The sequence below is a fragment of the Lissotriton helveticus genome, chromosome 1_1 (assembly GCF_964261635.1).
Source record: "Lissotriton helveticus chromosome 1_1, aLisHel1.1, whole genome shotgun sequence".
In the NCBI taxonomy this organism is placed as follows: domain Eukaryota; kingdom Metazoa; phylum Chordata; class Amphibia; order Caudata; family Salamandridae; genus Lissotriton; species Lissotriton helveticus.
The window spans coordinates 1,145,715,200-1,145,728,133 of NC_136057.1; the positions used below are offsets into that span (position 1 = coordinate 1,145,715,200).

Below are 12,934 nucleotides of genomic sequence, written 5' to 3' on the forward strand. Positions count from 1 at the left end.
ATCGTAATGGACCCCTTAGTGTTCATTAGAAAATTGAAATCCCCCCTAAGATCAGTTCACCAGGTGCTTGAATTAAAGATTGAAAAATCATCCTCTGCTATGGCATATATGCTGGCGAAAGTTAAGAGTCTGCTCCCTAGTTTACAGGTGGCCCAGCACCACCTTCTGGTATGATCGCTTTCAGAATTAACTACCTCAGTCTAAAGTTTTTTCCTAAGGAAAATCACAGTACCCCGATGCGATGCCGAAGAGGAGGAGAAACCCCTATAAGCTGCCCAGGACCTAAACATTGGGAAATCTGCTAGTTTCCCCGCTGGTATACGAGTTTCTTGTATGAGAATGGCTGCTGGATTTTCTGTCTTAATCCATGCCTCATTGGCCCGCATTTTCTTATTATTATTGAGGCCATTAACATTAAAAGAGACCACTTTTAAGATTTCATTTTATCCATTTACAGAAGGCAAGATGGTTTCCAAGCAGCCTAATAACATGGAAATGTGCTGAAAAACTCCGATACCAGTCGATGGCCCTATCCGAGGTCCAAAACAATATGGGTCTATTAATAATAGATGGGGGCATCTGGATTTTCAAAATGGATTTCCTTTTTCCCCCATGCTCCCTTTTCCACCCCAGTGACCCCACCCTCCTTCCATAGCCACCATGAGCAGACCACCATCCCTGCTCATACCTGACAGGCTATCCCCCCCTTAACTGGAACAATGACTTGATGCCAAGTGCTACTGGTCTACCTACCCACTCCTATAAAATAAGAAAACAGTTGTGAACAGAGAAATCAAAGAGAAAAGGAAAAAGAGGAAAGCCAAAAGGCAATAGATGACAACCTGCCTGAGAAGATGTACTAGAAGAAGGAGGAGCACCAGGATAAGAGATCAAAATAAGTTATTGAAAACATTTTGAAAACATTTTGTACTCATAACATTAACACTGGGACCTTATATTGTCATTATAGAGTCTATAGACCATTAGGATTCATCCAAATAAATTTGTTGGACTAATTGCTGCGCTTCCTGGACATTACAAAATACATGAAATCGGCCTTTGACTAACACTTTTAACTTGCTCCGCTGGGCAATTATTGCCTGCGCCTCCTGTTCCTTGAACATATGTAACATTTTTACAAACTCTTTCCACCTTTTGGCTGCGGAAGCCGACATGTCTGGGAAGATGCGACAAAGTGGAACCTCTGTCGAGGTGAACTGTCGCTGTTTTATGGCCTTGGTTAGAATTTGTCCTTAACTCTGAAATCAACAAAATGAACCAAAATAGTCCATGGGAATTTAGCATTGGGAAGAGGAGGAGCTGGCACCGGATGTGCTCGCATAAGAGTCAGATCACAATTAAACTCTGGGAGGAATTCTTTTTAAATAAACGAATCAACCCATTGTATAGTCTGCTGGCCCTCGAGGCCCTCCGGAAAACACAGAATGCGGAGGTTAGAGCGTCTAGAATGATTCTCTAATTCCTCCAGTTTATACTCCAATGCTGTTATTTGACTTTGGAAGGTGGCAACTTTATTATTCATAGTTTAAACTTTGTCCTCCAATTGCAAAATCCTAGTCTCTGCCCCAAGAAGCTGTGCCGGGACCTGAGTGATGTTTTTTCAATTTTAATTATACGAGCATGGATTACATCTATTTCAGTGGATTGGGAGGCTTTCAGCACTCAAATCTCCTCCAGAATCAAGTTAAGGTGGCCCTTGGTGTCCCATTGTATGGAGAAGGATCTGTTATCCTGGGAGTAGATGTCCTGAGTCAATTCTCTCCTAACGTAAGACTGCAAAGCCTGTGGGTCAGAGGGTATAAACTCTACTGGGATGGTCAACTCAGTGTCTTCAGGAGTAGATAGATCAGATGAGCTCCTCCCAGGAGAGGGCACAAGCAGAGAAGGGGATGGAGAGGGAGAGTGGCATCCAGGCGTCCATCCAAAGGATCCTTAAGACTCCCATCCTTACACAAATCCAAAGGGTTTTCGACCAGAGGGGGCCCCTTCCCTGCTGCCTCCTGCTCTGCAGATGACAAACTGGGTTTAGCTTTGAAAAATAAAGGATACTTTTTGGGATCCTCGGTTTCCCCAGCGGAATCGACCAATATCAGTGTCTTGGTCAGATCTGATGGGATTGAGGTGCCAGCCTTAGAAGAGGCAATGGAGAAAGGGCTAATGCTTGCATCAAAGTCAACAGATGCACCTCAAAGGTGGTCTTGTTTAGAAGCCTCAGAGCTTGCTATCTCAACGGTTTCAGTATTCAAGTCAAAATCTTTCCTAGGAGCCGCCGCACGGTTTGCCCGAGCAGCAGCCTGACCAACTCACTTTTTTACCCTTTCACCCAGGCTTGTGGAGTCAGAGTGGGCTGTTACACTTTCTTTAGGTTCTTTGGTGAGATTTCACATAATGTAGTTACCACCCTGATCCCTTAATAAGGTGGCCAAAATTAATGCCTGGGACCCCCCTGTGACCCTCAACCAAGTGGCATAGGAAACCCCCATAAACCGGGTGTGTAAGGAAAACACATGCACTTCCCCCTGTTGGAGAGAAACCTGGAGGTCCCAATGGCATAAAGAAAGAAAAAAGAACAAGAAAGGCTGCACCTCCAATGAGCTCAAGCGCCAGCACTGCAGGAAGTATCCAGGAAGTAGTCAGGCTCTTGGCGCATGCAGACTAGCCGGTAACTCCCCTCAGGTCATTATTGAGCTGAAATGGTATGAGTATGTTGAAAACTAGCATGTTGAAAACCTGCTATAACCATGTAGCCAGGGTAGGCACACTTGGTAATTCTGGGTTATTTAGGCGAGCAGAAAAAGTACACTCCGGTGCTCATGCTACTCTAATCCTGTGCAGCTCTAGTTTCCCAGCTCCCATTGGCGCATTCGCAGAGCTCAGGGACTAGGCTGCATCCTGTGGTTCAGCTGCCTCCTGTGTCTGACATCAGCTCTGACTGCGGAAGTGGAGGCGTGTGTGGCTACAGCGTACTCAGCTGGTAGCATGCATCTGGCTGGTCGGTCCAGTGAGCATCAGTCTTCGTGATTGCATTCAGTCCTCTGTAATCCACACAGAACCGTAACTCTTTCGATTCACCCTGAGAATTGGATTGGGGCACCAGCACCACTGGGCTGGCCCATGGAATGTCAGAAGGCCCAATTATCCCAAACCCCAGCATCCTAGCTACCTCAGCCTTGATGCTGGCTCTTACATGGTCAGACAACCTGCACAGTTTATGTTTGACATGTGGGCTATCACCGATGTCAATGTGGTGAATACACCACTCTGTGATGCCTGGGGTCAAAGAGAAAACGCCAGCAAACTGCTCCAGCACCTGCTTGCAGTCTATGTGCTGCTGGTCTGTCAATGTGGGAGACAGTACAACTCCCTCCACTGACCATTCATACACATTATTAGAAAGGAGGTCAGGCACTGGTTCGGTTCAGTTTCAGTAACATAATCTGATCAATTCTTGCAAATATACATACACTCACTTATCTAATTTTTCTATGAAATACATGCAAATCAAGTAAACAAGAGAACATGACCCATGTGTTTAAAAATCACACAGCAATGAGATGACAGTTTTCAGCTATCTTATTATTATGGTTATGCTTAGCTTAGTTGTTACTGGTCTACGTGGTCTACATAACCTGTTTGTTTTCTGCAGGTCTAAAACAATTTCAGCTCTAACCATTTCACTATTCCACTTTCCAGGAAAAATAGTCTTTTGATATGGAAAATATGTTATCATCCAATTTTAAACCAAATAATGCAGTTTCTAATGGCCCCAATGAATTTTTGTATCTTGCATTTTTTTTGTTGACTATTTTTTTGTATTCAGGTGTCTTTTAATAAATAATCCTGCAGCTTGCCTTCAATTACCATTGCTGTTTGGGGTCCTGAGAGCATGGTACTGGATGTCATCTTTGAAGACATATGAGATGTTGTTAAGCTGCTAAATCGCTGGCTGGGGTCCCAGAGCAGCGGGATTCTGATCAAGGTTTCTCCTTTGGTCAAAGTGTGTGATCAGGACAACTTCATGTTGAGAACAAGGCTAAATAAATTACTGAAATTCAACAGCCTACTCTCATTCCTACTCTTCATATCAATACTATTTTTGACAAAGCTCAATCATGAATGAAAACAAAATTAAAATAGGATAATTTAAATAAAATACAGCAAAGTAAATCATCCCAAGAACAACTGTAAATGGGACAATGTGTCCCTCCCAGGTAAATTCCCTCAAGGATCCTCCCTAGAGAAATAGGTAATCCACTATATATGTCTCAGCCAATGAAAACCACTAAGGAGGAATGGTACTGACAGCATAAGTGGGGAGTACTACCACTTAGGAGGCATGGTACTCATAATGTAAGAGGGGAGTACCATCTAAATAAGTTCAGCATTTGCACACACATGACGAAGAGCATATGATATATGGAGTGACTTATCCAATGAGGATCAATAGCAAATAATTAAATCAATTAATTAATTAAAACAAGCACTTCAGTTTTCTTACATTCTAAAGATGAGAATGGCAGGATACCATCTCCACAATGCAACTTGTCAAAATTGTTTTGTGATAAGCGAAGATGAAAGGTGTTTCACAAAGACTATTTTTCTTTAAAAAAAGACAGCAAATGCTAGGAAAAAATTTGCATTTCCCATAAAGTTAGATTTTTGACTCCATGGCATGAGCAGGTATCAAAAAGTGAAAGTGTATGGGGCACACACCTATGCAAATGAAGGAATGCCCCCTGAAGATATCGCCGGCGCTTTATGTGCACCAGCACTATCTGTATTACAGAAGGGGCCACACAAGCGTCTGCTGCCCCTTCTGTAATATCAAAGTGCCCCGAGGGTGCGCAAAGCGGATGCAAATGTCCTTTATGCCCCTGGGGCACTTTGTGTAATACAGCCCCTATTGTATGTTGTTCAGAGACTTCTTTTGAAATTATGAAAATGACAAATAGATACATTCTTGTGACAAATGTATTCCAGTACTGAAGTACAATTTATAACATCATTTCAGAGTACATATGTGCTTCTAATATTTTCCCTCTATGCCCCAGTAATTTCCTTAGCTCGCAGCTTGTAATGCATGCTAGACTTTCCCCTGGAGCACAGAGTAAAAGCATGTATTTTTAAAATATAGTCATGAATAAATTGCTTTTTCCAGCAGAATCTAGAGGCTTTATTGATAACCGATTGTCATAATTATGACCATCAATTGAATTAAACCTGTTAATCATTCAGAGGCAGATTTATGAAAAAGTCACTGAAACAGCAAGACAACTTGCTGCACTGCGCTGCATGTACTGGAAGAGAGCAGGAATATTTTTTCCCATGCATCTACCTATGGATTTTGGCGCATTCTTAGAGTTACAAAGACTTGTAAACCTGAGAATGTGTCAGAATGGTATTCCTTCCCAACAGAGACGTAAGGAGAAGAAATATTTTGATATCTCCTTCTTATTCCCTCTTTCTACCTGTGCTGCATTCAGAAGACGTAGAAAGGGGAAAATGCCTCAAAGGATAGTTTTTGTGCAGAAAGGTGTCCCATCCTGCACAAAACAAATCCTGCATGTTACGCAAGCATTGCTACGCGGTACACAGTATGCCAGCACAGGGAGAGGGCAGGAATGGATAATATCTTAGTAGATATGGAGCATGCTCCACCCACGGAACACCTTCTTAATGCAGAGTAATGCAAGCCAGCGATTTCCTCTACCTTGTGTTACTCTGAATTTACTAAGTCTTGCGGAACCATGCAAGATGGCTTTGGGTGGCTCAGTAAATCTCACTAAAACCCCTGTGTTGCCTCACTTCACCTTGCGTCAAACAAGAGCTTTGTAAAATCTGGCCCTCAATACATATTTTGTTGAACGTGTATATTTAACTGTAAATAGTAAATATTAACACTCTATATTAAATTCAGGATTGCACTAAAATTCTTCATCTGTTTTTCATCTACCCTGTTTTGCCTCTATGTCAACGGGGTAATTGCTCATCTGAATGGCGTATCAAATACGGACGCACCAAGGCTGGCTGGCAGAAGGGTGCCTGCAATCATGTTCGCAGATGACACCCTTCTGCTTTCAAAGTCCCCAATGGGAATCCAACGTGTGTTGGAAGGTTTTGAAGCTTTCTGTTTGGAACAGGGTCTGGAAATAAACGCTTTAAAAACCAAATTTATGATTTTCAATCCCCCACCAACTTCTCGCCCAACCCCCAGTATAGGCTCCATAGGTTTAGAGCAGGTCCAGACTTTTGAGTACCTCGGGGTAACCATGATTGAGAATATGACCTGGGAGCCCCACCAAATTAAATCTCAGCTCAAACTGGCCCAACTCACAGGGGGAATCATGAAGCTGTACAATACATCCACCTACAAACCTATAGGCCCACCTCTGGAGATTTATAAAATGCAGGCAAGAGAGGCGGTACTCTATGGCAGAGAACTTTGGGGCTACTCCTGTAGACCAGAAATCATGGCCATGGAATACAAATTCCTTAGACAACTTCTGGCGCTGCCGACAAGCACTCCACTTTTACCCTTGCGGCTCAATTTGGGTATTAAATCGATAGAGGAGGAATTGGGCCTTAAACCATTGAGATTCTGGCGGAGATTATGGACAACACCCGCGCTTTATAATTATAGGCAGAAACTACAGGAGATCCTAAGCCTACCAAATCTAGGGAGAATTCCCTGGCTCATGCACATTAAGAAAGAACGTGGCAGGCTAGGATTACCATCACTGTGGTCTAATCCTGTAACCGCGTGTAATGCTATCTCACGCAAGCATTTGGCCACAGTATTTTATAATAGCAAACTATCGGTTGTGTTGCATAACTCACAGACAGGCACCCTAACGGATTCTTTTTGAAAAGTCAAAGATTTTTATCATTTTGAATATGTTTTAGATAATATTTTTCCAATCTTAACAAGAAAAATATATCTGCAATGTAGATATGGCACCCTACCAATTAGAGCTCTAACTAGTAAATGGGCTCTAGCGGCACCGAAAAATTGCCCTGGTTTCGCATGTGACTCTGAAAACGATGTACATTAATTGTTTTTTTGCCCAGCCTATCGTAAGTCTAGAAAATACTGGATCATACCAGTATGTAAAAATTTGGGTTTTACAAATTGTATGCAGGTCTATAGAATATTTAAAACAGACCTATCTGGTTGTATTGTATTTGCTGTAGCAAAATTCTTGACAGCCATGTGGCATAAGCGTAGGCTTTTAACAACCTCTCCCTAGAAATAATCATCCATCTGTACAAAAGGCCAAATGAATTCCCATAGATGACTAGACCCATAAATTGCATTTCCTGGGCTTTTATGTCAATTCATGCACGGCGTAGCTCTGATATTTATTCGCTCCTGTATTGTGGATACTGTTCGTTTTAATTAATATCACGTTCTTTTACAACATATGTATTTATTTGTATTATGTGTACATCTTTTATGGCTATATAAGTGCCGAAATAAAGATTTATGAATTGGAATGGGAGGTAACCTATATTATGGAAGCATCACAGAGAGGCTTATTCCGGCTTTCAACTTATTTCTATGTTGATACTACTCAACATCCTAAAAAGGGAAGTTTTTTGGGTCCCAGTTAACTTTTTTCCTATATGGGGTAAAAAGCATGACACAATTACAGTGAGAACTGAGATAAGACGGGTTCTGTATGTGGGTGTAGCAATCATATTTTACAACAAAGTGGCAAGTTACCAATTAGCGTGTTGCAGTCTAAAATTGCAAGTGGATCTTTATTACAATATTAGTGATGTTCTTAAAACATACTGCAAATTATCTTGCACCAAAGCAGGCGTGATAGATGCATTCTGTGCGAATGAGGCAAAAAACCATGGCCGTAAACATGCACTTTTCCAACACAATCTTGCACTGGAATTTGCACAAACAAGCCTACCAGTGCAAAGGACAATTTGCACTAACTAGCTACAGGAAAATGAACAGTTTCCAATAGTAGGTGCAAATGCCGTTTTTGAACAGGAAAAATGTGTCCTTCGCGATGAAAATGTATGTCATCTACTCAGATTCAAAAATGTGGGTACTGTTTTTGTATAGCTGAGAAAATAACTTAGCAGACACGCTGATAACATACAGTCTACTTAAAACACAGCACTCCAAAATGTTTACAGCTATGTTTGTTCTGATTTTGATGTTTTGTAGTTGCTCCAGCAAGACTTTCTGGATCCAGGCAGCACAAACCACGAAAAAGAAGAGATAATGAAGAGAAAAACTCCTTATATACTAAAACGACAGGTCCAAGTGAGCAAAACCAGACGACCCTACATACTGAAAAGAAGTTCCTTTTATTAACAGATTTAAATGAAAAGTGTATAGCCATTGTAAAAGTAACTGTGATTTGCAACTATTTTATTGAAAATGTTAAATCATTGTTGTCAAATATATTGAAAAATATCATATTAACATAATCGTCTTTTTTCAAACTACTGCTTCTTGAATGTGATTTTTTTTCAATTCAAATTCGCTTCACACCTGCCGTGCTTTTGCGAATAAATCTAGTGTTAAGCATGATAAAGTATTGTACACAGATGGGATTTCAGAATTTAAAGTTAAGACTGTTCAGAGCTTTGAAAAGATGTGTGGTCTTTGAGGGGGGTCCATATAATTACTAGTGGATTCATCTTAAAGATGGACACTCTAAGAGCTTCCGAACTGCGACATTTAGGTTGTTATGACCCTCATTAGATCCATCTCCATGTCTCTTAAACATCTGGTGAGAATATAGGAAATTGGTTGCACTGGTCAAATCCGTGGGAAATGAGCTTCACATAATGGCAGCATATTTATTCCTATAGCATCCACAGCGTCTAAATATTTTTTACAACCTATAAGCAGGTATTTGGGTCCTTTGGCCATAAAGGCAACTACACTTCAACATTCCCTAAATCAAAATGATTGCGTGCTTTTGCTAATCAAGTGTTTGTTGTTAGCTTGGGAGTTTTCAGAAAAATTAGCTACCTTGATGTAGTGAGAGATTTTAATTAACTACTGGGACCTATTCCTAGATGCACAGGGTGATGTGTGATGATGGGTCTGGGTGTTTTGATGCCTGTATAATCCCTTGTGTGCACAGGCATCCAGATGTTTGCTGATCTTGTTAAAATAGACGTCTGAATGTTCGTTTCTGAGCAGAGAGGCATTTGTGTGTCCGTATTTTGTGTGCTTTGCTGTTTACCACTATTGGCTTTACCAATGCTGGATGGTTTCAAAACGTGACAGATTCCCCAAAACACTCACAAGCAAGCATATTCACTGGTAAGAGCGGTCCTTGCTCTCTGCCTTCCACATCCACCTGTGTGCCTATGTGTCATGTTACTATGTCACGGTGGCGCACACACTGGCTAACCACGCCCCAACATGGCGCCCGCCTCTTTAATGAAGCATCTCCCTTGTATTCAGCTTTAGATTCAGCCAAATGAGGGAAGCACTGCAGGCGGACAGGCAGAGCCTGCTTTTTGATAAAGTAAGTTTTGCCCTAATCTCATGTATGGTGTGTGAGTGTCTTGTCTCCACTGTGGGTCTTGCTCCCAGTATTTTGGGGCATTCTGTGTATGCCTGCCTGATGATTTACTGTCAAACTGGCAAACCAAGACTCATACCGCAGACCATTACTGGTATTAGCAGACTTCCTTGTCCATGTGGAATATTCTCAGAACAAGCTGATTTTGAGTCCCCTCTTCTCTTGTTTATAAAGAAATCTACGTGCGACATGTTCTTACAGGCAGAAGATGCCTCTGTTCTAGTGCTTATGCTTGCAAAATATATGTTTTTTTTAAGTAAATGACTACAGGAGAAATAACCCTTGGTTCTTGACCAATGTGAAAGCGACGGCCCACAGTGGGGAAAGTCAGGATGCATGTATGTGTTTTGTTTGTATGACACAAAAAGGACCATATGTCCTAATTGCATTCCTTCACTGAAGCATTTATTACTGTCTTTATGATAACATTCATAATCATGAGTTTTGCTCTCAAATCTTTTCGTAGTCAGTACATTCCACTAGGTAAAGGTAAGAAATCATTTCACCTGCATGGAGTTGTGGATTAGTGTTGAGTAAGGATAATTTTTTTGATTAGCCTTGATGAATGCCCTTGACCTTTTACAAGGCTACAAAATGTGCAGAAACATGTTGGCAGGCGAACACATGAGAAGGCTTCCTTAGCCAGAAATTCAGGATCCAGGATTCGAGCCTAGGGTCAATGAAAACAGGACAATTTTGTGTTCATAATTGTCTATCTTTGGAGGATGCATGGTATTCATTTTTCCTCCTTATCTCAAGTTGCAGTTGGATAGACCGGCATTGGCAAAGCCAATAGCAGTAACTGACCATCTTAAAACTATAGCAAACATTGTTTTCCATGCTTGGAAGATGGACGCCACATTGCTTGATGCAATATGACAACGCAACATAACAGCAATCTCGAAAGTATGAAAATGTAGTTTCATACTTTCAAGATCACCACCACCTGGCGTTATGCAACGTGATGACTCCGCAAGTGGGCATTTAAAAAAAATATTGTTTTCTACATTCTCAAGATGGTCACTATGCTCTATGATGTAAGAGGTGATGCAAAGCATCAACCCTTCTGAAAATTTCTAAATTTAATATATGCCTGCAAGACAGCTCTCGGGTAGCTTCACCACATCACGTTTGCAATGTGGTATGCATCTTGGAAGTATGTAAAACAATGTTTTCTCCACTTTCAAGCACAGAAAACATAATTTTCTAGAGCATTGACATGGATAGTCACTGCCATTGCATTTTAAATTTATCTGATTGCATTTCAAAATGATCTTACATTGGCAAAGCCCATTAGCTGCATCCAGCATGGAGTGGGAGAAGGTCAGAGGCGAGGGTGATAATACAGGCAATAGGGGCACCACCAAGCACAGGAAAGTGCTGCTGTACAACATCTAGGTCATCACTGTGCCTGCCATGCAGGTTGTGGCATGCTGTAGAGAAGTAATGGGTGAGAGTGACGGGGTAGGAGAGGTTCACGACACTGGTGAAACACCCAAGGTATCATCAAATGTAGTGCCTGGTGAGTCGTAAAGGACTAGTGGGAGGAAGTGAAGGAGTAGGACTACAAAGTGCAGGTGGTTTGAAGCACACGGAACAAGTGCAAGGATGCTTCCCAACATTAAAGAAGAGGAAGGAGCAAATGAGCACTCCAATGGAGCTCTAAATAAAGAATTAAATAAGGAAACACAAAATCAATCAATCAATCAATCAATCAATCAGAGTATTTGAAAAGCACGCTACTTACCCGTGAGGGTGTCAAGGTGCTGAGGGGAGGAGGGTGCTGCTACTGTTCGAAGAGCCAGATATTGAGGAGTCTTCTGAAGGCGAGAAGGTATTGGGTCTGCCGTGGGTGGGTTGGGAGGGTGTTCTAGGTCTTGGCGGCTAGGTAGGAGAAGGATCTGCCGCCAGAGGTTGTTCGTTGGATGCAGGGGACAGCGGCGAGGGCAAGGCTGGTGGAGCGGAGCTGGCAGGTGGGGGTGTAGAAGCTGAGTCTGCGGTTCAGGTGGGCTGGTCCAGCGTTGTGGAGTTCTTTGTGTGCATGGTTGAGGAGGTTGAAGGTGATCCTCTTGACGATGGGGAGCCAGTGTAGGTCTCTCAGGTGGGGGGTGATGTTGCTGCGGCGAGGGACGTTGACGATCAGTCAGGCGGAGGCAATTTGGATGTGTTGTAGTCGTCGTAGGTATTTGGCTGGGATTCCTGCGTAGAGTGCGTTGGCGTAGTCCAGTCTGCTGCTGACGAGGGCCTGTGTCACCATTCTTCTTGTTTCGGTTGGTATCCACTTGTAGATAATTATCGCTATTGCTTGGTTAGAGAGAAAATTTTACCGCTTAGCTGCGGCGATTTTTACCGCAGATAAACCTTGGTATTACCAAGGTTTATTGCAAACGCGATAAAAAACGGCCGCAATGCATGAATATCGCTGAAAAGTCAGCGATATTCATGCATTATCGAGCTAATGCTCTTAGCCATGTTATCCACCTCCCATTGGATAACATGGCTAAAAACTGCTCAGGGGCAGGTGTTAGCTTTTGGAGATATTCGCGCTTAGCGCGAATATCTCCGAAAGTTGGTAATAGGAGATAGCGATGTTAGTGACTGTTTCCAGTCGCTAACATCTTGGCACGCCCACTTTGCATGTCATTAGTGATAAATATCACTGACATGCAAAGTGGGGCCCAAGATGGTCGCTATCTCCTATTAGCTGTCGCTAACTGGTGTTAGCGACAGCTAGGTAATAGGGAGATAATTTTAAAGCCAAAAAAGCGGAGATAAACCCCCTTGATAATATGCCCCACAATGTTCTATGTAAATAGGGCCCTGGCAGCACATCAATGGAAATGTAAGAAACAAACAAGAAAACGAGCCTGCCACGACAGCACATATAACGACTACTTCACAAGCACTAAATGAAGAAAAGCAGTTCAGACAAAAAACTGTTAACATTTGCAACCAGCAACACCCCCACAAACAGATTTGACTGTCTGTCTATTCACAACAAATGCAGCACCAGTAATCAAGCCTTAGAAAGCAAATACAAACTCCTGCACAAAACGCCCTCATGCGATGTCAGGTCTTCACACGACTTGAACAACACACGACCCAAAGGAAAAAGAGGAGAATGAGTAGCAGACTGCACATCGGTTAAGAGCCCTCGACGTTTCAACAATGTGAAGGGAGCTCCCGATCGTCCAGGTGAGGTAAAACCCAAAGAACCCGAAACATACAGATGCTGAGAATGTACCTGTGGAACAGGGACAGCACCAGTGCTACTAGGAAGACCTACAGCCTACGATAACATGGAGAATGGACCTTAGTACACTGGATGAAGTTACTGACAATACTAAGAT

General features: G+C 42.3%; 1 protein-coding gene across 2 annotated transcripts in view; it reads left to right on the top strand.

Annotated features, from left to right (window-relative positions):
- The window catches only part of NTS (neurotensin), a 141,510-nt gene extending 133,020 nt beyond the window's left edge, over positions 1-8,490 (top strand). For both annotated transcript variants that reach the window (XM_078656598.1, XM_078656605.1), the window contains exon 4: positions 8,207-8,490. In XM_078656598.1, the coding sequence (XP_078512724.1) occupies positions 8,207-8,356 (150 nt within the window). In that variant the 3' untranslated portion in view covers positions 8,357-8,490. The remainder of the gene's footprint in view (positions 1-8,206) is intronic.
- The last annotated feature ends 4,444 nt before the right edge of the window (positions 8,491-12,934 follow it).